Genomic DNA, 26576 nt, shown 5'->3' with positions numbered 1-26576 from the left:
CCCGCGTCTACATAGAATGGGTTGGGAAGTTGGCAGGACCACCCCTATGTAAAGGAGGGGCGGGGGCGGGAACAACTTGTAGTTGAGGAGGATTAGGTTCGGGCCTCTCAGTCTTCTGGCTCTCTGATTGGCTTTTTAGGGCGGGGGGGGGGGGGGTCTTTGGGCTAACTCTCGGCCCCAAGCATTGGGCGCCTGGAAAGGGGGTGGGCGTGGTTTTGTGAAGTCAGTTCCGGCTGGTGTAAAACCCCCGGGGCGGCGGCGGACTGGTTTCAGTTGCTTGTGAGTCGCTGAGGTATCAGTTCCTTTGCTGGCTGTCCTTGTGCTGTGGTCGGTTGAGCCTGGGAGCGAGAGAACCTCGGCGAGGGGATGGCGGCGGCAGTGAGGACGGCCGCCGCTATGGGCAGAGTCCTGGCTCTGGTGCTTGTCGGGCTCATGGCGCCCTCGGCCGCGCTGGCTGGCTACATCGAGGTGGGTGCTCTTTTCCTGCCTTCGCGGGCCCGAGCACTGATCCTCCCTCCCTTCTCCCCTGCCTCCTTCTCCCTTCCGAGGGTGTGGAGAGTGTGTGTTTGCTGGGGGATGGGGAGGGGGGTGGCGCGCGCTCGCCCCCCGTGGGGGCTGCCCTCCTTTCCACTCCTGAGGGAGGCCTGCGTGTGCATGGGGGCGGGGACGAGCCCACGCCGATCTCCTCCCCACCTCCCCAGTGATGGATGGAGTCCCCGTGATGGAGAGGGTCGGGTGCTGCAGAGCGGGGCTAGTCCTCCCCCCGCCCGCCTCCCTCCTCCTCCTTCTTGGCGCAGTGCTCGGTGCTGGAGGTCGGTCGGCTCCTTCGCTGCAGAGGCCAAATGAAAGGCACCAGTGTGGGGGTGCAGAAAGACGAGGGAGGGGGCGCGCGCATGGGGAAGGTCCCCCTCTTGTCGCAGGTGAGGAGGGTGGGGAGAGGGCGCGCGCGCTCTTCCTTCCTTCCCTGCACCCACCCTTTTTGCTCCCTCCCTCTGCCCCCCGCCGCTTTGCCCAACCCTCCGGGGATCCCCTGTGGCGCTCCCTCCCTCTTCGCTCCCTCCCGCAGGAATATGCGTGCTTTTCCCTGGCGAGTATTTTTGCGGCTTAGCCGTCTTGACTAAGGCGATTGCTGTTCATCTGGGACTGCAGCTCCCAGACCATTGTGTGACTGTTCCATCCCTGGAGTGAGGGAGGTAAAGTGGGAGACCCTAAGTGAGGTGCCCTTGATGGTTTGGTTTCTCCGACCCCTCTTCCTCCATCCTGCTACAAATAAAATCTTGGGCGAGAATAACGCTGAAAGGGAGGGCAAGCGCCTTCTTTCTAGGCTCCTAAAAATTCCTACAGTCTTCTGTGTATGACCAGGGTGAGGCAAGGGGATTCCCCACTGGAAAACGAGTCAGTGGATGGAGCTTCCAGCTTGGCTAGGTGGGTTTCTGATCCGGATTTCCTGGTTTATTGTCTTTTTTTTTTTTTTTTTTTTAAAGTAACCTTGATGCCTGGGCGTGAAAGAGGCTTGGGCTGGGTTGTAGGAAAGCTGGGGCTGCTCTCCGGGTGTGCGTGTCAATTTCCTTCTGCTTTCCTGCTTCCCATGGATTTCTGCTTAATTAGGGGAGTCTTCTCTTCCTTTTTTTTCCCCCTTTAAATAAAAAGTCACCGCTTCTGGTGACAGACCTTCCGGAGACATTTGATATTAACCTGTTTATCTAAATCTGATAAGAAAACACCTTAGGTAAACGGAATAAACGTCTGTGGTCTTCCCTCGAATAGGTGTGTTAGGTATTTAAACACCTACGCGGGAGAGGACTGCCTACCCACCTACGTTCGTCCCCTTTAGAAAAATGAGGGACCTATTTTGTAAGTCTTAAAGTCTCAGCTCATTTTCCTCTAGTACTTATTTACGTACCAGAAGTCATCCTGAATCTGAGGTGAGCTGTAAAATCTCCATACTTTAAGGTTTTGCCCCGTAACTTTTAATTTCATGGTTTATTCAGATATAATTCAAGCCACTGGAACATACAGGGCTTTTGGTTCTTTAAAGAATCTGCAATGTGGTCATGAGTTTGCTAGTTTATGTAAACCTTAGGTTGCCAAGTGAGATGTGGGACTTTATAAATAATCGGGTTCTTGAAATAAGTGTTTGAACTGCTACACTGGAATGTGTTTTCTTGTGTAGTTGTTGACTTCATGCTTCTATTCACTACTTTAAAAATTTTGAATTGACCTTTGTGTTCCTGGGTGAATGTAAGGCTCGTTTTGAATAAGCTTAGCATTAGCTTACATTTTCCTATGAAAAAATCCCAGTTAAAATACATTTTTCCAAAAGAGAACATTATTAAATAGTTAAAACTAATTCAGTTGTATTTCATGTTAAAAACTTTTTATATCTTCAGTATATATCCATATTCGGAAATAATTAATGTTGGTAAACGTTTTCAAGAAACAAAAAAATATACTTTTGTGATTTTCCTGTATGGTTTAGCTGGAAAATAAATTTGATTAGGGAGATGGCTGGAGTGGGGGATGGGACTGGGAGGAAGGGGTAAAGGAATCCTGCCTAAATTGGGATTTGGTTTTCAGCAAGAATTGACTTGTTGGTAGATAAGAAATTAAGTAAAGAGGGTGTGAATAGCTCTTGTCTTTAAAAATTTAACCTTTTCTCTCCCCCCTCCTCCAGGAAACTTTTAATTTGATTTTTGAAAACATTTGACCTCAAAGGAATTAAAATTCAGTGCTGCTTTTCTAAATTTTAGCAGACTGCAAACATTTTTAAACAAAATGTTGAACTGTCATGAATTTTAAAAGAAATTTTCGTGCTTTTAAAGAGTAAACAGAACAAGTAGTGAGAATAAATTTTCCTCTTATTAAATTCATCGGTAGCCTGATGATATAAAAGGAGCAATTATTAAAACAAAACCCTCTTCCCTGGCAGTTTAGAAGTTCCATGGAGAGAGAAGCTATTAATACTTGAGACCATCATTTAAAAGCTACTTAGAAAATTATCTTTCAAGTTTTCTTTAGAAAGAAGTTACATTTTTCCTTGTAAGGATAATGGCATTAATTAAATCCTCATATAAAGAAATTGGTTTTTTTATCTGTCTGCATATAAGAGAATTTCTGTACCTTGGAACTTAAGGTGAAAGGAAGCTTAATTGAGAGTGTCTTTGGAAGTTATGAGCATAGCAAGAGTCCTTGTTAAGACTCTCTGAAGGGATTCTGGCCAAAGCCCCGATCAGGTTGCTTGGCACAAGAGTTACTGGTTGGAAAACTTTTAGCGTTGCTTGGTGATGCCTGAATTAATCTCTTACACCTGTTGAAAAACTTCTTCTGCCCGTAGGTCACTTCCTCTTTTACATCCGACACAAGGTAGTTTTCGTCTTCCCATTTGGCAATCTGGATACTAGGTTGAAACTGTTTGACCTCACACAGGGCTCGCTCTGGAATCAGAAAGCAAGAGCTGGTTTGCTTTCTCACATTTGAAAGCAGGTGATAGTTTTGATAAACAAGTTCCAGGACATTAAAAGTCAAAATATGAAAACAGTCCTGTGGAGAGGGGAGGTCAGCCTTGTTTTGGAATGCCTAAAAGAACAGTGTAAGAGTGTCGTTTTTTTTTAAATTATAAAGAGACATGTACGTACTACTTAGGGGGCCGTGTTATTAATAACATCACGGGTGCTGCATGAAAAGAGTTTCAGACTGTGGTATCCTAAATTTACAAATGCTCTTCATTGAAGAGTTATTTCCCTCAAAAACTTTACAATAATGTTAGATTTCCTTTTTTTTGTTATGTTAATTTTCCTGGTTGTATACGTTTTGCATTCTTAACCTCCCTCCCCTCCCACCTCCAATGCCCAATAGATATCTAAAATGATGAAGCTGAGCTAGATGTTTTCTTATTTTTAACTATTTTCTATTGACCTTTTGGAATATTTTGACTTGGTAAATTATGAGTTTTTAAATTTATATTTCAGCTATGTTTGTAGCATTTTGAAATAATGAAATTAGCTTTATACACATTCACATTTGATTTAAATTTCTTTTAAAATTCATTGACACATTTTGCTTAAAATATACTATCTGCTAAAATGAAGTGTAAAGAAGCATTGAATTAACTCATCTGAATCCTAATGTTTTCAAAGATCAAACGTAAGAACTTTCTTCTGATGGGGATGGGGTAAGAGGTTAGTGTATGAAAGAGGATGGCTCCTCACACACCCCTCTGTTTAATTTCTTAGGTACCACCAAGCCATTGTAGGGATGTAGGTGATAGAGGTATGTTTATTAACTTCATTATCCTTTATAGATTAAGAAACTCAACCTCAAAAAGGTTATAGAATTTAGTGATTAAGCCAGGCCAGGATCCATTCACTGCTCTTTACATATCATTCTGACTCCTTAAATTTCTGGCTTTATGTGTTTTGTCTGTAAGAACTCTAGAAATAAAACATACTGGGTATGTTGACCCTTCTGTACAAAAACAACTGTAAATCACTAAATGCAACTCAGTTGCTATATATACAGAAACAACCTTCTTTGAATGCCACTCAATTTATGTAGAGGTAGATTTATAGTGAAATGAAATAGATCACATTGAGGCTTAAATGTGTTTAATACAGTAATTCTTGATTTATTGCATAGATTCAGAGTGTACATTTTAGATATATTCAAACAAATTGCTTTTATATATCTTTTGAACCTTACTAATTTGTAGCAAGCACTACAAACATTTATTCCTAAGGGGAATTTTTTTTACCAGATGATTTCATTGATTCAATTAAACCAAGTTGCTGCTATTATGCTAAGTGATGGGAGATATTTGCCCTGAAAAGGCTTTCAGTCTGGTAGGGAAAGAACTAGTCAGGTGATGATGGTATTTGAACTGTAGGCCCATATTTAAATGTTTTTCAGCTTATCTTGGGACCTTTCAGAATATGAACTACATTTATCTGCGTAGTTTTACATTAGTCTAGTAGTCCTCAAAAATATGGATGGTTCTTTGTTTAGGATGAATAGAAACTTAAAATGCTAGAAATGTGATCTATTACTACTATGCTATGTAATATTTAACTCTGAATTTTAAAACTTATAATTTACCAAGTCAAAATATTGTCAGTCCAAAAGCCCAATAACTAATAGAGTTAAAAATTAGAAAACATCTAGCTCAATTTTATAGTTTTATGTATATGAGGGAAGTAAGAATGCAAAAGGTATCCAACTATAAAAACTACCAGCTTTAAAAAAAAGTGTAACAGACCTCATTCTAAAGCTTTTGAGAGAAATAACTCTTTAATGAAGAGGTGTTAGTAAGTTTTAGGATACCACATTCTGAAATTCTTTTTATGTATATTGTGATGCTATTAAAATCACTGTCTTAAATGATATATGGGTTTTTCTCCAACCCTATTTTTGGATGATTTAGACTTTTTTGGAGGAAGAGGGAGAGTAAAGCAAGCAATCTTTTTAAAAAATATTCTATTTATTTCATTAAACGTTTCCCAAATTACATGTAAAAATTTTGTAACATTCATTTTTGAGAATTTTGAGTTCCAAATTCTCTCCCCTCCCTTCCCCTCCCCTCCCCCACCCCTTGAGAAGGCAATCCATTATATATATTATACATGTGAAGTCATTCGAAACATTTCCATATTAGTCATGTTGTAAAAGAAAACACACAAAACAAGAAAAAAAAAGTAAAAAGATATAAAGCAGGCAGATGATGAAGCAGGCCATCTCAAACCATAGTTTGTAGCCCCTTCTTAGGTATATTATTTGCCCCTTTTTCATTTTAAGAAAAATGTACATTCGAATTAACTAGTGTTTGTGAAAAAGATACTAATAGTAGTGTAAATAGAGTACTATAAATAGAAGCCAGCAGTTTGGAGATTTCTGGGCTAAATGACCTCTGGCCTGTTTTCTTCCACCCATAAGCATTTGAACACTTTTTTGGTTTAATAATGATTAACCTTTTAAACTTTAGGATCCTAGGACTTACAGCAATCGAATAGAAGAGGTTAAGTGAATTGGCCAGTTCTGTCAGGATCAAAGTCAAAATTTGACTTCAAATAAAATCTTTATACCCCAGTTATGTTTATGCAATTGTATGACATTTTTAAGCTATTTAAAAATTTTTTTTTCAGAAATCCTAGATTCTTTTTGGTCATTACAAAAATGAGTTTGCCTTTATCTTCTGACATTGAGCCAGTGCTTCCTGAGTGGTGTTATAGGATATTTAACTACTATATAGGCTTATGGATGGTGGCACCTGATATCACCTAGACTGCTAACCTTACCTTGTATTTCTATTTAATTGAAGTTGATAAATATTTCTACCTTAAAAAAATTTTTTTTCTACAGAGATGCTAGCAATCAACATTGTTTCTCTAAGGTGAGAAACAAGCTTATACTTGAATATGATTGCTTCAGCCTATATCAATTTGGATTCAGAGGTCACATTAGCATTGGGGTGGAAAGAAGGTAGTGACTTCTCAACTGTTAGATCTGTGGTTCTTCCCCAGGAAACATGGATGGTTTAAGAGATTGGTGAATCATTAGCTGTTTGTTCAGTTGTTTCAGTCATGTCCTGACTGTAGTTTTGTTATTTGTAGTTTTCTTGGCAAAGAAAATGGGGTGGTTTGCCATTTCCATCTCTAGCTCATTTTACAGAAGAAGAATCTGAGGCAAATCAAGGATAAGTGACTTGACCAGAGTCATGCAGCTAGGAAGTGTCCTAGGCCAAGTTTGAACCCCGGGAGATGAGTCAGTCTTCCTGACTTCAGGATGGCACTCCAATCCACTGCTCCACCAACCTGCCCCCATCATTAGCTGAAATGGTGTGTTGAGGTCACACACATTATTAACTAACTAGCCTGGATGGGCAAAGTTCACTGTGTCCCTGAAAAATGGGTAATTTGGACTAAAGACAAGAAGAGGTACTCAGAAAGTGAAGTTATATGCCTGGGTAATTAATTGGGAGGTAGTTGTATGTGGATGTGGGTGGACATTTATTAAGCACCTACTGTGTACCAGGCCTTGTGCTAGTTAGTCATTGGGAATACAAAGATGTGGCAAAAACACCTCAGCCCTCAAGAAGCTTACAGTGGGGGAGACAACATGCAAACAAATACATACAATCAAAAATATGAAATCAATTGTGGAGTTATTCTGAGGCGAGTAAAGAGTATAAGAAAGCTGGGAAGGTAGGAAAGGGGCCAGGTTATGAAAGACTTTAAAAACTCAGAGTAAAATATTTAAATACCCAGAGGTTTTGACTAGCTCTTGAAGATGTAATGAACAGTAGCTAAAAAGTGAAGGCTGTATATTGGCAGGGATATGACTAGTTGGCCTTCAGTGATTTCTCTGTTAGTTTAATGGATAAAATACCCTCTCAGTCTCCCCCTTAAGTACATTATCTCATATAACTCCAACCTATATTTCCAGCTTGATACTACTTAACTCTTCCACACTTTTCCCTTCAAAGGCTTAGGTATTATTTTCTCTTTTCTTAGAATCCTCTCTCTCCATTCTTTCCCCCTCATATTACCTAGTATTTAGTTATTTGTATTACACCCAGAACCTCAAGGTCTTGGCTTATAAGTATCAGGTTAAATTACTCTTTTTCAACCCTGTGGGGGGTTTCTTTGGGATCTTCAGAGTTAGGCTCATTGCTTCCGACACAGTATTTTGGGGAGTTTTAGAACATAGCTTCTGTATAGATCTCTACAAATTCTGGTAAAAGGGTCTCAATTCTTCTGAAGGCATTCAGTACACTCAGTAATAATGCCTGTCAGTACTGTACAACTGTATTTCACCCCACAGAAGTAATGCCTAAAAACACAAAGGACTCACAGGAGCCTGTAACAATCCAAACACTCTCCTTCCCTCCTGGTGTGTCTCCCTTGAAGGCCTTTAGCATTATTGTACTACCGTAAGTGTTTGGTCTCCTCTCTGAGGAGAGGCATAGAGTCAACCTCTCACATTTCAGGGCCCCACTTTTTATCCCAGGCACTTATCTATAGACCTCCTTTCATCCTCCTTTCATCCTCCCAGTTCTACCCTTACTACCTTAAGGGATTGGAATCTGCAGGAAAGGGGAATGGACTTGGGGAATTGATAGACAATCAATCCCCTTCCAGTTGGACCTGCATCTTTACAATGGTTGGGAGTGAAAGGCAAAGTCTCTGTTTTGATCGCAGCTCAGTGCTCTGCAGCTCGTGTTGTTTTTCCAGTATTGGGCCAATGTTTATTCCTCTGTATAAGAAATTTTATCAGGGCTGCATCTCTCGGGCTTCTGCATAGCTGAGCTCTTGCCACTCCTCCACTGCCCCAGCAGCTGCCATTTCTCAGTCTGAGAAGTTTTATTCTTGCCTCTCTGGGGGTCCTCTGTTGAGCTATGCAGAAAGACAGGCATTGCCTAAAAATCAGATCTGTGTTCACATTTCTCTTCTTTCTCCTCAATTGAAAGTTGGCAGCTTTACTTTGTCCTGTTTTATAGACTCATTGTAAAGATGTGATTCAAATCCACAGTTATTCATTCACCAAGATGTCCTCAGTCATCTCAGTGAGCCCTATTTTGTTGCTGGTTTACATTTGATTATCCTATAAGTGCCTTATAACTCCCAATATAACAAACTGTTTGAGGACAAGGACTTTTTCCTTTTTTGTATACAGTGTTTTGTATTAAGATGAATTCAACACTTGATCCCAATTAAGATGAAATGATTAGGTTTTTTGAGTTGATGGTAGAAAGCTATACTGGGTTTATAAATCACACACATATACTAATGGCACAATTAAATAAATGTCTGCTTCCTGCCATTCAGAGTTGTGGAAAAACTTTGTACAGAAGTTCTATTGTGGGTTCCAGTAGTATAAAAGAAAAGCATAAGTTGAAAGCAAGAGCAACTTTTTAGAGCATCTTTATGAGTATAGTCTCTCAGACCCTAAATGCTTTTGCTCATGCTGACATAATTTTTTTAGTTTATCATCTTTAGGGTTGGTGAACACCATCTTCTAGAAATATACTTGCTTCTAGAACCTGAAGGGACTACACATATCTGTGCAGATTAACTCAGTCATCATCTTTTCCGTGTAACACATAATTGAGATGATAATATCAATGCTAGGAGGTAAAAAACATTTTATTTTCTTACAATCCTGCATGTATGGCCCAAAATGTACTCCAGGACCCAAAATCCAGACTTGTACTTATTTAGATTTGTACTTCAAATGAATTTTTGGAACATAGTTAAACATTCATGGAATTGGAAGAATTTTAGTGCTCCTAAGGACCCTTGTAATCATTTTGTCAGACTTCCTAGGAACCAAGGTCTGAAACAATTGATGATTATCATAACAAACATTTATTGAATGCTGGTCTGTGTCCCCTTGGGGCTCCTAACTACAAAGTACCTGAACTGGTGAAAACAGTTTAGTTTTTTTGCATGGTAGACAAGACTAATTTGACCTTAGACTATTTCATTCTTACCTAGTCTTATTTCTTTTTCTTCACAGATTTTGATTGAATATATAAAGAACTGTGCTAATTTCAAGTTATGGTATACAAATCAAACTGCAGACTTGGGCAAATAGTGTAATTCAAATAATTTAGATCTTTAAAGTCAATTTATCATGAGATTTAGCCTTGTTTATAAAGTCTAATTGAAAAAAGGTTTTTCATTGTATTGAAGCTACTTCAGTGTTCTTGGTATATTTTAGATGTTTTAACCTTCCCGACTATACAGTCCTTTGAATTTAAATCTGATTAATTCTGTTAATTATTCTGTTGCATAGTCTAAAGTGATAGTGGTGAGAACTTAAAAGTACCTATCTATTGTAATAAATACTTTTCATCCATCTTAAGATTTCTTTTGTATTGGAAGCTGTGTTTTAATTCAATCCAGTAAGCATTTATTAAATACCTACTTCATAAGGGGCAAAATAATAATGGTTCACATATAAGATATGTAAATATATACATTTCACATGAACACCAAAGCAATAGATATTAATATTCTTGTTAATACCAGTGAGGAAACAAAGGTGTGATTTGTCCATAGTTTTCATGTCAAGTTTTGGTGGTTTTATATTTTGGAGGTAGTTTGAAGGGAAGAATACTAGAATTGGAATGAGAAGACCTAGGTTAAGAGTCCTAGCTTTGTCATGTTCTGTATCACTTTAGGACATATTTTCTTATTTTTATTGAGAGTCATACCTTCTAGAATAAGTAAGGAGTCTTTCCTTTGCTTACTCAGATCACCTCTGCAGTACTGCATTTAGTTCTAGGTGCCATATTTTCATAAGCATATTGATAAACTGGAAAACACACAGAGGATGATAGATGGCGAGGGGCCTAAATGATCATACCATTTGAAGATTAGTTGGAGAAAGTAGGATTATTTTCCTGGAGCAGAGAAGATTTGGAAAGGTAGTAGAGTGAAAAACTTGATAATCCTCCCTAAGTATCGGTGAAAGGCTGTCATATAAAAGAGGAATTGGAATTTTTCTATTTGGCCCTGAAGGACAGAACCAGGAGCAATATTGGAAATTGGAGAGCTATGTACCTGCAAAATAGATGAATTTAATAACAATTAAGAGCAAATTAGAAGCCACTTGGTCTGCCTTGGGAAGATCCTAAAGATTTTTTTCTAAATAGATAATGCTTATGGACAATGTATAGGGAGTTTTTGATCAGATATAGGTGGGGCTAGATGACCTCTGAGGTCCTTTCCAAGTTTGAGATTCTGTGATATATAAATTATGGGCAATGATATTTTATTACCAACTTAAATGATGTAGAGATGAGTTGTAAAATGCTATAAAAGTTATGAACTATTATCATTTCTGTTACTTCTGGCAACTCAGGAAAACTGAGGTTTGACTCTCCATCTCAATTCTCCATTTTGTCCACAAGAATAGCCGTATCAGTTTATTTTTTTTCTAACACCTGGGCAAATCACAATTATAGCCTTCCCTAATATGCCAATCTAATACTTTAATATGTTGATGGATCTTTGACCTCAGTCTGGGTACTACCTTCATCTATGATGATTCTGTCCTACCTACATCCTCTCATACTGTGTGATTCTTTCTCAGGGTTCCTCAGAAAGGGCAAGTTTATTTTTAATTCCCATTAAGCATATCCATGTGGTTTTAGCTGTGTATTCTTCTATGTTGTATTTATTAGTTCTGAAGAGGCTGAATATTTTTTCATAAGCAGCATTCATGGCTTGCAGTCTCTGAAAAATTACAAAGCATTAAATAGAATTGAAAGCAGGTGCCATGACTTTTTTTAAAATAAATTATTTTTTTCCAATTGCATGTAAAACAATTTTTAACATTTTGAGTTCCAAGTTCTCTTTCTCCCTCCTTTCCCATAATGGTAAGCAATTTGATTTAGGTTATACATGTGCAGTCATGCAAAACATTTCTATATTAGTCATGTTGTGAAAGAAAACACAGACCAAAAAAAAAAACATGTAAAAAAATAAAGTGAAAAATAGTATGCATCAATCTACATTCAGACTCCATCAGCTCTTTCCCTGGAGGTGGATAGCATTATTCATAATGAGTCCTTTGGAATTGTCTTGAATCAAATAACTTAAGTCATTCTCCCCAATACACCCCCTTCTGTCCTCTGACACTGCCACCACTCTAGTGAAGGCCCCCATCACCTCACACCTGTACTACTGTAACAGCCTGCTGGTGGGTCTGCTCGCCTCAAGTCTCTCCCTATTCCAGTCTATCCTTCATTCAACCACTGAAGTGATTTTCCTGAAGTATAAGTCTGACCATGTCACACACCTCCCTCCTCCAACTCAAACTCCATTGATTGATTTGGCATTCAAAGCCATTCATAAAATGCCCTTCATAACCTAGCCCACTCCTTATCTTTTCAGTCTTCTTAACACTTTCCTCCCCAACACATACTGTCATACTGTGACACTGGCCTCCTGGTTGTTCCACCCGAGTCACTCATCTTTCTTCTCTGGGCATGCTTTCTGGCAGGTCCCCCACATGTGAATTCTCCTTCCTCCACTCTTTCAATTGACCTTAGCTTTCTTTATAGTCCCAGCTAAAATGCCAACTTCTACAGGAATCTTTCCCTAATTCCTCTTAATTTCAGTGTCTTCCCTCTGTTAGTTATTTCTTATTTATCCTGTATATAGCTTGCTTTCTGCATTTGTTTTCATGTTAGTCCCCATTCCACTGTAAGTGCCCTGAGGGCAGGAACTCTTTCATTTTTTTTTTTTTTTGCATCCCCAGTGCTTAGCATAGTGCTTGGTACACAGTAGGTGCTTAGTAAGTATTTATTTTTTAAAAATCTTATTTAGTATTTCATTTTTTCCCCAATTACATGTAAAAACAATTTTAACATTCTTTTTTTTTTATTTTGAGTTCCAGATTTTCTCTCCCTCCTCGCCCCCTTCGTGGAGAAGGCAACAATTTAACATAGTTATACATGTGTAGTCATGCAAAACACGTTTCCATGTAAGCCATTCTATGAAAGAAAACAGACAAAAACCCAAGAAAAATAAAGTAAAAAGTATCTTTGATTTGCATTCAGAGTCTACCGGTTCTTTCTATGGAGATGGACAGCACTTTTCATCATAAGTCCTATAGAATTGTTTTGGATCATTGTATTGCTGAGAATAGCTAAGTTTATCATACAGTATTACTGTTAGTGTTTATTGATTAATTTTCTTTCACCTAAAATAAATTTAGTTGATTTGATAAGTATAGTAAGATGTTTCATGTATCAAGTTTCATTTGAAATCATTGTTTTTTTTTCCTCTACCTAAATATGCGATCCCCCTCCCCCCCAAAGGCATTGAAAAGGCAAGACTACAGAGAGTGGACACTTTGATCATATCATTTTCACCTGCACCTATGTGGAAAATAAGTGAATATTAAATTTTCTAGAAATTGCTATGTGAATTTTTAGAAATTTACCATGATATTAAAGAAATCACAGTAGCACCTACCAGTAAAGTTTGTGATTTATTTTGCTTCTTGGAGTTTGTTTTTCATGGAATTAATGTTTGGAGGAAAATAAGTAGAGTCTTTCCTTTGAATCCTTACGAATACTAGAAATGATGAAATAATGAAAGCTTGCTTCAGAAGGAAGTTCTGTGCTTCAGAAATAAATACATGTTTGGAATGAATACCTTATTGTTTTAATTATTGATGTTAGAAGCAAGTGCTTGCTTTTGCCATCCCCTTTAGGTTATCTTAAAACCATAGACTCCCTTAGTGGGGAATCTTTCCTTCTTGGATTGCTCACTCACATCACTAGCATGTCAGTAAAAGGCTGTTGCTATAGCTCCTTGAAACATTATAAGCACACATTAACAGGTTGCAAACGAGCCTGATAGACACTTCTTAGTGAATTTTTTTCACCCTAAAGTGATAATCCAGGGATTCTTGGACTTTTAATAGGCATAATAGATTATAAGTGACTTTTTTGTATCACTGTTTTTCAGGCCACTTCTTTTAATGAGTCTTATGATTAAATTCATTCAGATTTTTAAAAGAGCAATATAGTTTCTTTTAAAATGTACCTTTCCTTCACTATTCCAAAAACTCTTCCTTAATCTGGTTTTTATTTTCAAATTATATGCCCTTTTTGAAAAATTGGACGGTGAACTTGTCCTTTCTGAGGAGAACTGGACTACAGTCCCACAGGATGAGAAACTGTAGGTGGGTTGGGATTACCATCGATGGAGATAATACACAGATGGGAAATCAGAGATCCATCAGTGTATTAAAGTGCTAGACTCGTATATTAGAGGATGCTGTAACTGATTTGTCCAGCTGTTAGCAGAAATTATGATGTAGCTATTCTTGAGGACAAGGTGGAGAAAGTGGATCAAGTACAGTCAGGTGGATTTAGAACTGGTTGAAGATAACTCAAGAGTTATCATTAATACTTTGTTGTCACAGTGGAAGGAGATCTTCTAGTGGAATATCCCAAGGGATCTATCTGTATGGTCCTGTGTTGTTGATCAGTTTTGTCAGTGACTGGGCTGGGATAAAGGCATAAAGAAAACATGCTTATTAGATTTGCTGGTGACACAAAGCTAGGAAGGATAGCTAACATGGAGATATTCAAAATGAACTAAAACGTTGATTTACAGGCTAGAACAGTGCCAAATCTATAAGAACAGTTTTAATAAGGATAAATGTCAAGTTTTTTTTTTTTTAAACTACAGAAACCTAGGATTGGAGGGATGAGAGGATCATGATTAGAAAGCAGTTTACTTGCAAAGGAATCTAGTGGTTTAGGTGAACTGCATGCAAGCTTAATGACTCAGCACGCTGATAAAGCAGCCAAAACTAATACAATCTTAGTCTGCTTTTAGATCTTAGTCTGCATTTGTATCCATTTAGCCTGAGAGATACTCAGACAGTATTCTGTAATGATCATACCACATCTAGAATGTATTGTTCAGTGTGGGTGCAGTGTTTTAGAAAGGCTTCTGATAAGCTGAAGTTCATCCAGAGGATGTTGAAGGGTTTCATATTCATACCATATGAAGATTGGTTGAGGGAACTGGGAATATTTATCCTGGGGAAGAAAAGGCTGGTTACAGGGGTAGATGGAACACATGAAAGCTTTTTTCGTGTATTTGAAAGCCTGATAAATGAATGGATTAAGCTTGTTCTGCTTGGCCATAGGAGGTCCACACTAGGGATAATGGATGAAAATTGTAAAGAAGCATCTTTAGATTTGGAAGGAAAAAACAGCTAGCTGAAGATGAAATTGGCTGTTCTGAGAGGTAGGTACTATAGCTTATTATTCTCTTGAAGTTTTTTTTTGCGGGGGTGGAGGGGCAGTGCAGAGCAGTGCAGCGGTGGGGGTGTGGGGGTGTGGTAGGATGTATGCTCAGTAGATGTGTTGCTAGGTCAAAGGATGTGTACAGTTCAGTCACTGTTCTAGTATAATTTCTAATTGATTTACAGAATTGTTGTAACACTTAACACTTCTACCAGCAGTGCATTATTGTTACTATCTTCCCACAGCTTTTCCAACATTGACTGCCTCCATCTTTTGTCAGCTTGGCCAATTTACATGGTCTGAAGCAAAACCTGAGTTGTTTTCTATTTTAAAAGTTATCTTCAATGCCATTTAAATGCAATTGAAGTAAAACTAGACATTTCCTTTGTCAAGCTACTCTATTTCCATGGCATCATTATTGTTTTACATTTTCATTTCTTATTATTTTCTTCAGTATTTGGAGCTTGTTTTCATGTAGTTATTTAAAATCTCTAATTCTTCTGAAGACTTAACCTTAGCCTGTTTATCTTTTGTGGAATTATTTCTGTCAATTCCCTATATATTTTGGATGTTAGACTTTTATTAGTAACTTTGATGTATTTTTCCCCCATTCTGTTTCTCTTTCACTCTTGTATTTGTTGATTTTATTTATGCAAAAACATTCAAATTTTAGGTAGTCATATGTCTGCATTAAATGAGACAATGTGTGTAAAGCACTTTGGAATCTTTGGTTCATAAGCTATGCACACTTTAGCTACATTATTTACATCATTCCAAATTGTTCTGCCAAAATGGTTGTACTAATCACCAAAAATACATTAGTATGCCTGTCTTTTTATCACCTCTATAATTTTGATTTCCATCTTAAGTGAAGTTTTTTAATAACTAACTTCACTATCAAGGGCAATGAAGCCACCACATTTGGACTTGAATGTCACAGTCACAGGTATACTTGCAAAGAAAGAGGAAATGGAACAGAAGAAAACAGAGAGAGAGAAAACACTACCCAGAGTATATGCCAGAAGAGATCCATACTGTAGGTGAAACAAATTTTAAAATTTTCAGTAATGTAGTCTTATTGTAGCTGAAAGGAAGGAAGATGTTATCCAGGGTGTGTGTGGGAAAAGTCAGATCTGGTGATCAAATAAAGGTTGACTGAGAGAACATTAATCATAACTAGTACATGTCTATTCTTTATATATAATTTTTATGAGACTCTACATACCCATAGAGATTGTAGTTGTGTGGTTTGTACTTTGTTCTCGAAGAGGACCATGACATCAGGAAGATGATGCCATGACTTCAAAGTGAATTGGAGTTAAGTGAGGGAGGACTGTGCAAATTCACCTGTCTCACTTTCTCCTCCAGAGCCATCTGAATCCAGTGGCAAGATATAGATTAGGATGACTAGAGATGGTCTCCAGATCTCTATTATGTAGAGCTTGCTATTCTTTTAAAGTAGATAAAAAATTCAATGTGTAACTTTTTTAAAAAATTAATTTATTTTTAGTTTTCATTGTTCACTTCCAGTAAGCTTTTTTAAAAATTAATTTATTTTGAATTATCAACAATCACTTACATACGCTTCTGAGTTTTAATTTTTCCCGTCTTCCCTCCCCATGACGGCGTACAATCTGATGTAAGTTATACATATATATTCCTATTAAACATATTTGCACATTAGTGATTTTCTAAGTAAGAATTAGAACCAATAGGAGGAACCACCAGAAAGAGGAAAACGAAACACAACAGAAGAAAAAAAAATAGCAAATAGTATTCTTCGATCTGCATTCAAACTCCATAGTTCTTTCTTCTTTGTGGATAGCATTTTCTATCATGAGGCCTTTGGAGATGTCTTAGATCCTTGTATTTCTGAGAAGGGTTAAGTCTATCAATATTAGTCATCATATAACATGACCGTTACTGTGTACAAGGTTCTCCAGGTTCTGCTCACCTCACTCAGTATCAGTCCATATACGTCTTTCCAGTTTTTTCTGAAGTCAGCCTGTTCATCATTTCTTATAGCACAATAGTATTCCATTACATACCACAACTTGTTCAGCCATTCCCCAATTGATGGGCATCCTCTCAATTTCCAATTCTTTGCCACCACAAAAAGAGCTGCTATGAATATTTTTGTACATGTGACTCCTTTTCCCCCAGTAAGCTTTTGAGTTTTAAATTTTCTCTCCCCGCCCCCCAAGACGGCATGCAGTCTTATTTAGGCTCTACATATACATTCGTTTTTTAACATTTGCACATTAGTCACAACATGTAACTTTTAAAGCTGTGCTTGTCTAGGATTGTTTCTGGCCTTCTCAGTTCTTATTTGAGAGTGAGGAAAGCAAAGCAAATCGGTCAAGCAAAGCAAATTCCTTCATTGTCTATGTCCAAAAATATATGCCTCAGTCTGTTTTCTTGAGTTCATCTTTGAGTCTAGAGGTAGCATGCTTCACCACCATTGTGGATGATCAATGCATTGATTAAAGTTCTTAAGTCTTTCAGAGTTGTTTGTCTTTATAGTAATGTTATTGTATAGATTATTTTGGTTCTGCTCGCTTTACTGCATCAGTTCATGCAAGTCTTGCCAGATTTCTTTGGAACCATTTCTTTAATAATTTTAATTGCTTTAACAATATCTAATTACATCCATATACCATTCAGCCATTCCTCAATTAGTTTTAGTTCTTTGCCACTACAGAAAGCGTTACTATAAAAATTTTTTACATATAAAATTCCTTTCCTCTTTTCTTTGATCTCTTTGGAGTATATGCCTAGTAGTGGTATTACTGATCAAAGGGTATATGCAGTAGTTCATTTTTGGGCGTAGTTCCAAATTGCTTCCTTTTCATTTTAAATTAAATTTTGTTTTTAACATCTAAATAAAATCTGTATATTTTCTACCTTCTTCCTCTTCCCTATTGAAAAAACAAAACAAAGCAAATAGAATGTAACAAAGAAGCATAGACAAGCAAAACAAATTCCTACATTGATTGTCTCCCAGATGTCTAATTATTGTCCACCCTGAGTTCATCACCTTTTTTTTTTTTCAGGAGGTGTGGGTTAACATGCTTCACCGGACAGTCCTTTGAAATTTTGGTTGTTGACTGCATTAATCAGAACTCCTCCGTCTTTCCAAAGTCGTTTGTCTTCACAATGTTTTTGTATAAATTGTCCTGGTTCTGCTGACTTATCTCTACATTATGTCATATGAATCTTCCCAGGTTTCTCTTAAACAGTCCCCTTCATCCAAGGCACAAAAATATTCCATTACATTTATGTTCTGTAATTTGTTTAACCTTTACCCAATAGGTGGAAAGTGCCCTTAATTTCCAGTTCTTTTCGATCACAAAAAGGGCTGATATAAACTTTTTTTTCTACTTAACAGTATTTTATTTTTTCCAATTTCATGTAAAGATAAGTTTTCAACATTCACTTTTATAAGAATTTGAGTTCCAAATTTTTTCTCCCTCTTCCCCCAAGATAGCAAGCAATCTGATATAGGTTATACATGTACAATCATACTAAACATATTTCCGTATTAGTCACTTTGTGAAAGAAGAATCATAACAAAAGGGAAAAACCATGAGAAAGAAAAGGTGAAAATAGTATGCTTTGGTCTACATTCAGACAGCATAGTTCTTTTTGTGGATAGCATATTTCATAATTAGTCTTTTGGAATTGTCTTATATCATTGTATTGCCAAGAAGACCTAAGTCTGTCATGGTTGATCATTGCACAATGTTGTTACTATGTATACTGTTCTCCTGTTTCTGCTCATTTCACTCATCATCAGTTCATGTAAGTCTTACCAGGTTTTTCTGAAATTTACCTGCTTATTTCTTATGCTATAAATATTTTTGCACAGATAGGTCTTTTTTCTCTTCCTTTAATTTCTTTGGGGAATATGCCTAGTAATGGTTTTGCTGGCTCAAAGCAGTCTGCAGAGTTTGTTACTTTTTGATTGTTCCAATTTGTTTTCCAGAATGACTAGATCAATTTTTAGCTCCACTGTGAGTGTATCTGTTTTCCACAGCCCTTTCAACATTTCTCATTTTTACCCATATGAATATGTGATAGAAACTCTTGTTGCTTTAATTTGAATTTCTCCAATTAGTGATTTGGAGCATTTTTAATATTTTTCTTGATACCTTTGATTCTTCCCTTCAGAAACTGTCTTTTCATATCCTTTGACCATTAATCAATTGGGGAATGGCTCTTGTCCTTACAAATTTGAATTAATTCCTTATTTCTTTTGGAAATAAAGCATCAGAGACATTTGCTGCAAAGATGTGTTCCTCCTTTTCCCCCACTTAACTGTTTCCCTTCTAATTTTAACCTTTATTTGTTTTGTGCATGAATTCAAATCTGGTCTAAGACACTTGCTATTTGTCCTTCATTCTCCAAGAGAACTATAACATCAGGAAGGTGATGCCATGACTTTCTAGTGAATTGCATTTACGTGAGGGAGGGTTGTGCAGTCACCAGCCTCACTCTCTCCTCCAGAGCCATTTGGGTCCAGGGGCAAGATATAAATCAAGATGACTGGAGATGGCCCTCAGACATTTAGTAGTTTTGTGACCCTGGGCAAGTCAAAGTCATTTAACCCTGTTTGCCTCAGTTTCCTCATCTGTAAAAATGATCCAGAGAAGGAAATGGCAAACTATTTCACTATCTTTGCCTAGAAAACCTCAGATGGGGTCACAGAGTTGTACACAACTGAAACGATTGAATAACAAGTGGGTGTAGAGGAGAGCTCAAAATGAAAAAGCATGAATGATTGAGAACTATCACTTCAGGGGTCATGGTAGGGAAGACACTGAATTGGGTATTGGCAGAAGAGAAGGACTTCAACAAGTGGAGATGTAGAGGGGATCCATTTTAAATACAGGGAATGACCTGTGAAGGTGCATAGGGGTCTTAGAAGGGATGATGGGATTAGGGAACAAGTAACTGATACCTCAGTTTTTGTGTTTAAAAAAAAAGGTTTGTAATAAATGATCTCTAAGATTACTTCTAGTTCTAGCATTTGTTGGTTCTTTAATTTTACTAGGACAGAGAAGGTAAAGGGGATAAGGTTGCTAAAATATGTTGGTGCCTTGAATGATTAGCTAAGACATTTGTATAGGGAAGCCCTGGAGGTCCTGGATTAGACTAGTCTTCAAAGTAAGATTACAGGCATACCTCCTTTTTTTGTGTGCATTGCAGATACTGGTCTTTTAAAAATTTAAGGTTTATAGCAACCCTGCCTCAAACAGGTTTGTTAGTGTTATTTTTTGAATAGCATGTGCTTACATTTTGTCTGTCATATTTCGTTAATTCTTGCAATATTTCAAGCTTTTTCATCTTATTCTGTTATGGTGATCTGTGATCAGTGAACTTTGATGTTACTGTTGTAACGTTGTTTGAGGTGTCTCAATCTGGGTGTATGTAAGACAGCAAACTTAATTGATAAATGTATGTGTTCTGACTGCTCCACCAACTTGCCATCTCCAGTCTCTCTTTCTCTTCTCTTCTCCTGTGGCCTAACTGTTCCCTGAGATACAGCAATGTTGAAATTAGGCTGATTAATAACCCTACAATGACCTCTAAGTGTTCAGGTGAAAGGAAGAGTCAATCAATGGGGCAAACTTCATTGTCTTATTTTAAGAAATTGCCACAGCCATTCCACTCTTCAGCAGCCACCACCCTAATGAGTCATCAGCCCCTCCACCAGCAAAAAGACTTGCTGAAGGCTCAAATGATAGCATTTATTAGCAATAAAGTATTTTTAAATTAAGGTATATATATATTTTTAGATATAATACTATTATTACACATTTAATAGACTACAGTATAGTGTAAATATAATATCTATGTGCACTGGGTGGGAAACCAAAAAAATTGTGTGACTCACTTTATTGTGGTGGTGTAGAACAGAACTGGAAATATCTCCAATGCATGCCTCTACTTGAGTATTGATTTGGAGCAGAAGTCAAGGAGATGAGGCAGGAAGATCAGTTTTAGGCTGTTTCAAAGTTGTCCAGGAATGAGAGGTATGAATCCCTTTGTACGACAGCCAAACAAATAATTACCTAGATTCTATGTAAGCATCTCAGTTGACAGGAACTTTTCTACTTAATAAGATAGTCTATTACAATATTTACAACCTCTAAAAGTTAGACTACATTAATATTTTTATTTAGTAGAAAGTCATTGACAGTTACAATGGCTGTGAAATTCATCTTGAGATCAATCTAGTATCAAACCTCTTTGGACATACCTGTGCCAGTCTTTGAACTGTTGACGTAGAGTTACTGGGCACATAAGCAAAGCCTTTACAGCTGTTAAGACCTTTTAGAATTTATGCTCATCCTGCATAGATTTTTTTAGACTCTAGAGTCAAATCTTCAAGTTATGATGAGACATCAGAGTAGGACTTTATTGTTGTAGAGTGCTGAATCCTAATTGGATTCAGCTGTATTTTACCTTTCTCTAATATTTATTAGTCCAAAATTCTTATTTTTGTATTTACACAGAAGTCAGATCCTTCATAGAATAGACATTCAGATTCTTGAAGACTGCAATCATGTCCAACAATCTCTTCATTATGAGAATAAACACAGCAGTTTCTTTAGTAGTTTCTTGTGAATGTGGTTTTCAAACCTCTCAGATCCCCCAGTAGCCTGCTTCTGGAGATATTCTAGTGTGCCAGTGTTTTCCTAAAACATGCCCAAAATTGAATGTAATATCCTAGATGTGGCCTCACTAGTGCAGAGTATGATGGGAATACCGCCTCCTTTGTTCTGGACAATATGCTTCTATTAATGTAGTTTAAGATTGCATTAGCTAGGAGCAGGTAGGTGTCTCAGTTGGATAGAGCACCAGCCCTGGAGTCAGGAGGACTCCAGGAGTTCAAATCTGGCCTCAAGACATGTAACACTTTTAGTAGCTCTGTACTCTGGACAAGGCACTTAACCCCAATTGCCTCACAAAAAAATAAAATAAAAAAGATTGCATTAGCTATTTTTGGGCAGCTGTCACACTGTTGACTTATAGTCAATGTGTAGTCAGCTATTATTTTCTTGTGTGAATTGTTGTCTAGTCACGTCTCCCCTTTCTGTACTTCTGCTGTTGAAGTTTTGAACCTAAGTACAGGACTCTATATTTTATCCCTATTAAGTTTCATCATGTTAAAATTGCCATATTTCTTGTCTGCTGAGCTTTTAAAACCTTCTATCATTTAGCATATTATTTTTAATTCTTTACATCTTAATAGTTACCAAGTTCTGTCTTTTCTTTGAAATGGCTTTAGGTTTGGCCCTTTCAATTCCCGTTGTATCCTGAACCCTCATTACTTGAATTGTTGCAAGAGTTTTTTAGATGGTCTCCTCCTGTACAGCTATCACTTCCCAAAGTTATGTACTCATTAGAGCTGAAAGGACCTTAAGGGATCTATTTTGTCATTTTATGGATTAGGAAATTGGGTCACAGATGGGTGAAGTTTTGTGTCCAAAATCACACAGTTGTGCTGTGATTAGGTTAGTTGATTTCCAGTTCAGGTGTTTTTTGTTTTTTGTTTTTTTTGTTTTGCATTTTCATTTTCATTTTGCTTTTCATTCATTATGTTGTCTCACTTGTGTGTTGTTATTCCTAAATTAATCCTGTCACTTTGCTAGGGAGCTGTTAGATCCTAGCCCTGATGTTAGATGTAAGAAATCTAGAAAGAACCTGAAAGATTTTATAGTTCAGCCTTGTTGTATGAGAAGAAAACTCGAGATCAAGAGAAGTTGTGACTGCAGATAGATGGTTATACAGATTAAAGGAATCAGCTGGAATTTGGAGCCAGTTTTCTGTCGCTAAATCTGTTTTTTTCCCCCACTAAAAGAACAGAAATTTAAGTCCAAACTCTTCATTTAGATCTCCAGTGTTTAAAAAGAAAATTTTTTAAAATTTTTATGAAGTTGACAAACATCAACCAATATAAATATTTCTTTATTCAAAGAAGAGCAGAAAAAAATATTTATATGACACTGAATCTCTATTACATACAGTTTGGTGTATATTTAACTTGATGGTTCCAACACTACCTTGCTTTTCAGTGTCCCATTCTGAAATAACTGGTACTTGATGGAAATATTTTATCAGTCAGTTTTTAAAGTGAATTTTTAGAATTCTCTAGGATATTTTGTTTATAGGTGGTAATATTGAGCATGAGTCTTACTAAGAAAGCACCTTTAATCTTTTTGTTCTGTTTTAACTGATAAATTTTACTTTGACACAGCCCACACAAGAAATTTCCTCACTACGGTATATTTCCTTAGCAAAGTAGCATAAAAGCTGAGACTTCTACTGATGGTAGATGCAACTTTGCACTTTTGTAATTTACTCTTTGTTAAAAGGAAGGCAGGCTGTACATAAGCACCTCGATTCTAGGCCCTTATATACCCAGTTAACTGAGTGAAGAGGGAAGGAAATAAGGTAGATCATTTTACTAGTTTTCCTTTACTTTTGTTAACTGGATATATTCTAGCACCTTGACCTTAATTGTTCTGAGCAGGCATAGTTAGGTACCTGAAGCTATATCTTCAGGAAATTTTATCATGTTTTTAATCATAAATCCACCTGCCTAAGATAATCTTTAGACAAACTAAGAGTTAGTTTCCTTGTCCCGAAAGGTTGTTTTGGGGCAGTTGATTCAGTTGTGTCTTCTGTGGTTAATGTTGGAGACTAAATCTCTTCAGTGTAAAGGATAATCTTGGATGATACCTTGCAGACAGTTATTTTTAAAAGCAGCAGATAGAATTATAGAAAACAAATTAGCAAGCACATTGATACTACCAGAAGTAATCTTGTCTCAATCCAGAGCTATATGAACTCTTTAGCTCCCTCTTACTGGACAGAGGATGAACAGGGATATCTATGGAAGACTTTCCAGATATAAATTCTCTCCTTCCACCCCTCACTCTCTCATTTAAATAAGCAATAAACATTGCCTTGCTTTGATATAGACTTGAGGGAAGTGATGTTAAATTAAATTTGAGTCTATAACTTCTCCACCAGAAGGTTGTTGACATACTTTTTCATTGGTCATCTGCAATTGTGTTGGTCACTGCATTGATTAGAGTTCTTAACAGCCTTTAGAATTGCTTTTCTAATGTTATGAGGTTTGTATAAATTGTTCTGTAGTTTCTTCATTCTGCATCAGTTTATACATGTCTTCCTAGGTTTTTCTGACATGGTCTCTTTCATTATTTCTCTTGGTCTAATAATATCCCATTGGCACTCATCATACTTTTTTGTTCATCCTTTCCTTAATTCATGGGTCTTCAGCTGTTCTCAAATTGATGGGTACCCTGTTAATTTCTAGTTCTTTGTCTAGTTCAAGTGATGTTAAATTTAAGGTACATTTTTAATTTTATGAAAAATTGTGCAATGAAATAATGTGGGGGAAATGGAAGGTATTTCAGAACATTATCAGATGTGCTAAAAATTTGGAAATGATAAAATGAGCTCCTATTTTGACATTGTCAACATATTGAGAGCTGTCATGCCTGGGATAGACAGAGAGCTTAGTCTCATCTCTGTAGGTTATAAATGGTGCACATTTCAGTCCATTTATACCTGCACATACATACTCCCCAAAATCTCTCTTCCAGTTTTAGAATTATAATAAAATCAATACTTATTATTTTGGGAAAAGTTGGTAGTTAATGCAGCTTTCATGTACTAAATTCTTCTCTCCTTCATATTCCCTTATATGATGTTGTCTTTTCCTCTTGTATCTCAACTCATCACAATGTGAAGTACATCACAAGTGCCTAATAATAAGTGCTTTTTTTCTATTCTTTTCTCCTTGTTTCTCTCTTCAGACAGTATCAATTTTTATTTTTACCTTGTCTAAAATTATTGATGCCTCTTTTGATTCATCTGAAGCATAATAAATTTTTCCTGAGTTTTTCATTTTTGATTATAAGAATTTTAAAAATCTGTTTGTTGTATGTAGAAACTTGTTATGTTTTCTAATCCATTTTGCTACTCTTTTCCATTTTGTGGGACAGCCCAAACCATTAATTATAATTAAAGTTCTTTCTTATGCCATGAAATTCTGTTTCTTAAGTTAAGAAAAATCTTCACTGGTATTGTGGCTTGTTTTACTTAGAAGTTTAGTCCTGCTTGATACTACTTGATTGTTGCAACCTTGAACCCATTTTGTTTTTTTAATTCTATTGATATCTTTTATTTTTACATTATGTTCATTTCTGAATATCTTCTCCGCTCAGTGAGTCTTCCATTTGTAACTGGAATTTAAAACAGGAAAATAAAGGTAATTTAGCAGAACCAGCCAACATATCAGATTTTTTTGGGCAGTATATTCAATATTCAGTGCTAGTCTCTTCTTTCTGAAGTATGAAGATATTAGAGAGATGCACATTTTCAGTTCTAATGGAGTACCAAAAATGGTTGTAATTATGAAGCATTCAGTTTGGGTTTATTTTATTGTTACATTTTCTATGTTGTTTGTAGCTTTTCTAAAATCAGAATGATTTTCCTTCAATTAGACAAAAATAGGTTTTATTGTACCTGCTTTAAGCATTATTATTTACTGTCATAACTTAAAATCAATTCTACCAACTGCGCCTACCATGGGGAGAAAAAACAAAGCTCTCGTAACAAGCATGCATAGTAAAACAAAACAAATTCCTCGATTTGTAGTGTCCAAATAAGATAAGTCTCATTTTACTTTTTGAGTCTATAACTTCTCCACCAGAAGGTTGTTGACATGCTTTTTCATTGGTCATCTCAATTGTGTTGTTCACTGCATTGATTAGAGTTCTTAACAGCTTTTAGAATTGCTTTTGTAATGTTGTGAGGTTTGTATAAATTGTTCACTAGTTTCTTCATTCTGCATCAGTTTATACATGTCTTCCTAGGTTTTTCTGACATGGTCTCTTTCATCATTTCTCTTGGTCTAATAATATCCCATTGGCACTCATTATACTTTTTTGTTTATCCTTTCCTTAATTCATGGGTCTTCAGCTGTTCTCAAATTGATGGGCACCCTGCTAATTTCTAGTTCTTTGCCACTAACAACAGGCCTTCTATAAATATTTTTGTACATATCTTTCTGATCTCTTTGGGTATAGAACTAGTAGTGGTAATGCTGAGTCAAAAGATGAGCATTGTTTAGTAACTTTTGGGACACAGTTCTACTTTGTTTTCCAGAATGACTGGACCAATTTACAATTGCACCGGGAAAACTAGTGTGCCTATTTTCTCAGAGTACCTCCAATATTTATCATTTTCCTTTTTTTGTCAGTTTTGCTGGTCCATTGGGTTGAAGTTTGAAGTTTAATATACATATTTTAATACTAGTTTGGAGCATTTTCCAAGTGACTTTTGAGAACTTATATTTTTTTCCTTGAAAACTGCCTGTTCGTATCCTTTGACCATTTATCATTTGGGCAGTGACTTCTTATGCATTTGAAAGAGTAATCCCAAATCTTGAAAATAATAGATAAATTAGCTAACTTTGCTGCAGTTTTTTTTTCCATTTCGTTATTCATTTCCCTTCTAAATTAGGTACATTCATTTTGTTTATGCAAAAAACTTTTTTTTAAATAAAAATTGTCAGTTTTATCCTCTGATCTTCTCCACTTCTTTGGTTTTGAACTTTTTCAGTATCCATAGATCTAACTTTCTGTACTAACTTTTTTATGATGTAGCTTTTTGTATTTAGGTCATTTTTCTATTTGGAGCTTATTTTGGGGTGGGGTGTGTGTGTGTGTGTGTGTGTGTGTGTGTGTGTGTGTGTGTGTGTGTGTGT

The 26576-nt window shown here is 36.7% G+C and overlaps 1 protein-coding gene across 1 annotated transcript in view; it reads left to right on the top strand.

Moving 5' to 3' along the window:
- Positions 1–270: 270 nt before the first annotated feature.
- APLP2 (amyloid beta precursor like protein 2) overlaps positions 271–26576 on the top strand; it is a 91168-nt gene continuing 64862 nt past the window's right edge. The window contains exon 1 of the mRNA XM_027877556.1: positions 271–468. Coding sequence (XP_027733357.1) covers positions 367–468 — 102 coding nt within the window. The 5' untranslated portion in view covers positions 271–366. The remainder of the gene's footprint in view (positions 469–26576) is intronic.

This window comes from Vombatus ursinus, unplaced genomic scaffold (genome assembly GCF_900497805.2).
Source record: "Vombatus ursinus unplaced genomic scaffold, bare-nosed wombat genome assembly UNPS02014813.1, whole genome shotgun sequence".
NCBI classification, from domain to species: domain Eukaryota; kingdom Metazoa; phylum Chordata; class Mammalia; order Diprotodontia; family Vombatidae; genus Vombatus; species Vombatus ursinus.
This window is presented reverse-complemented; position numbering and strand designations above follow the sequence as displayed.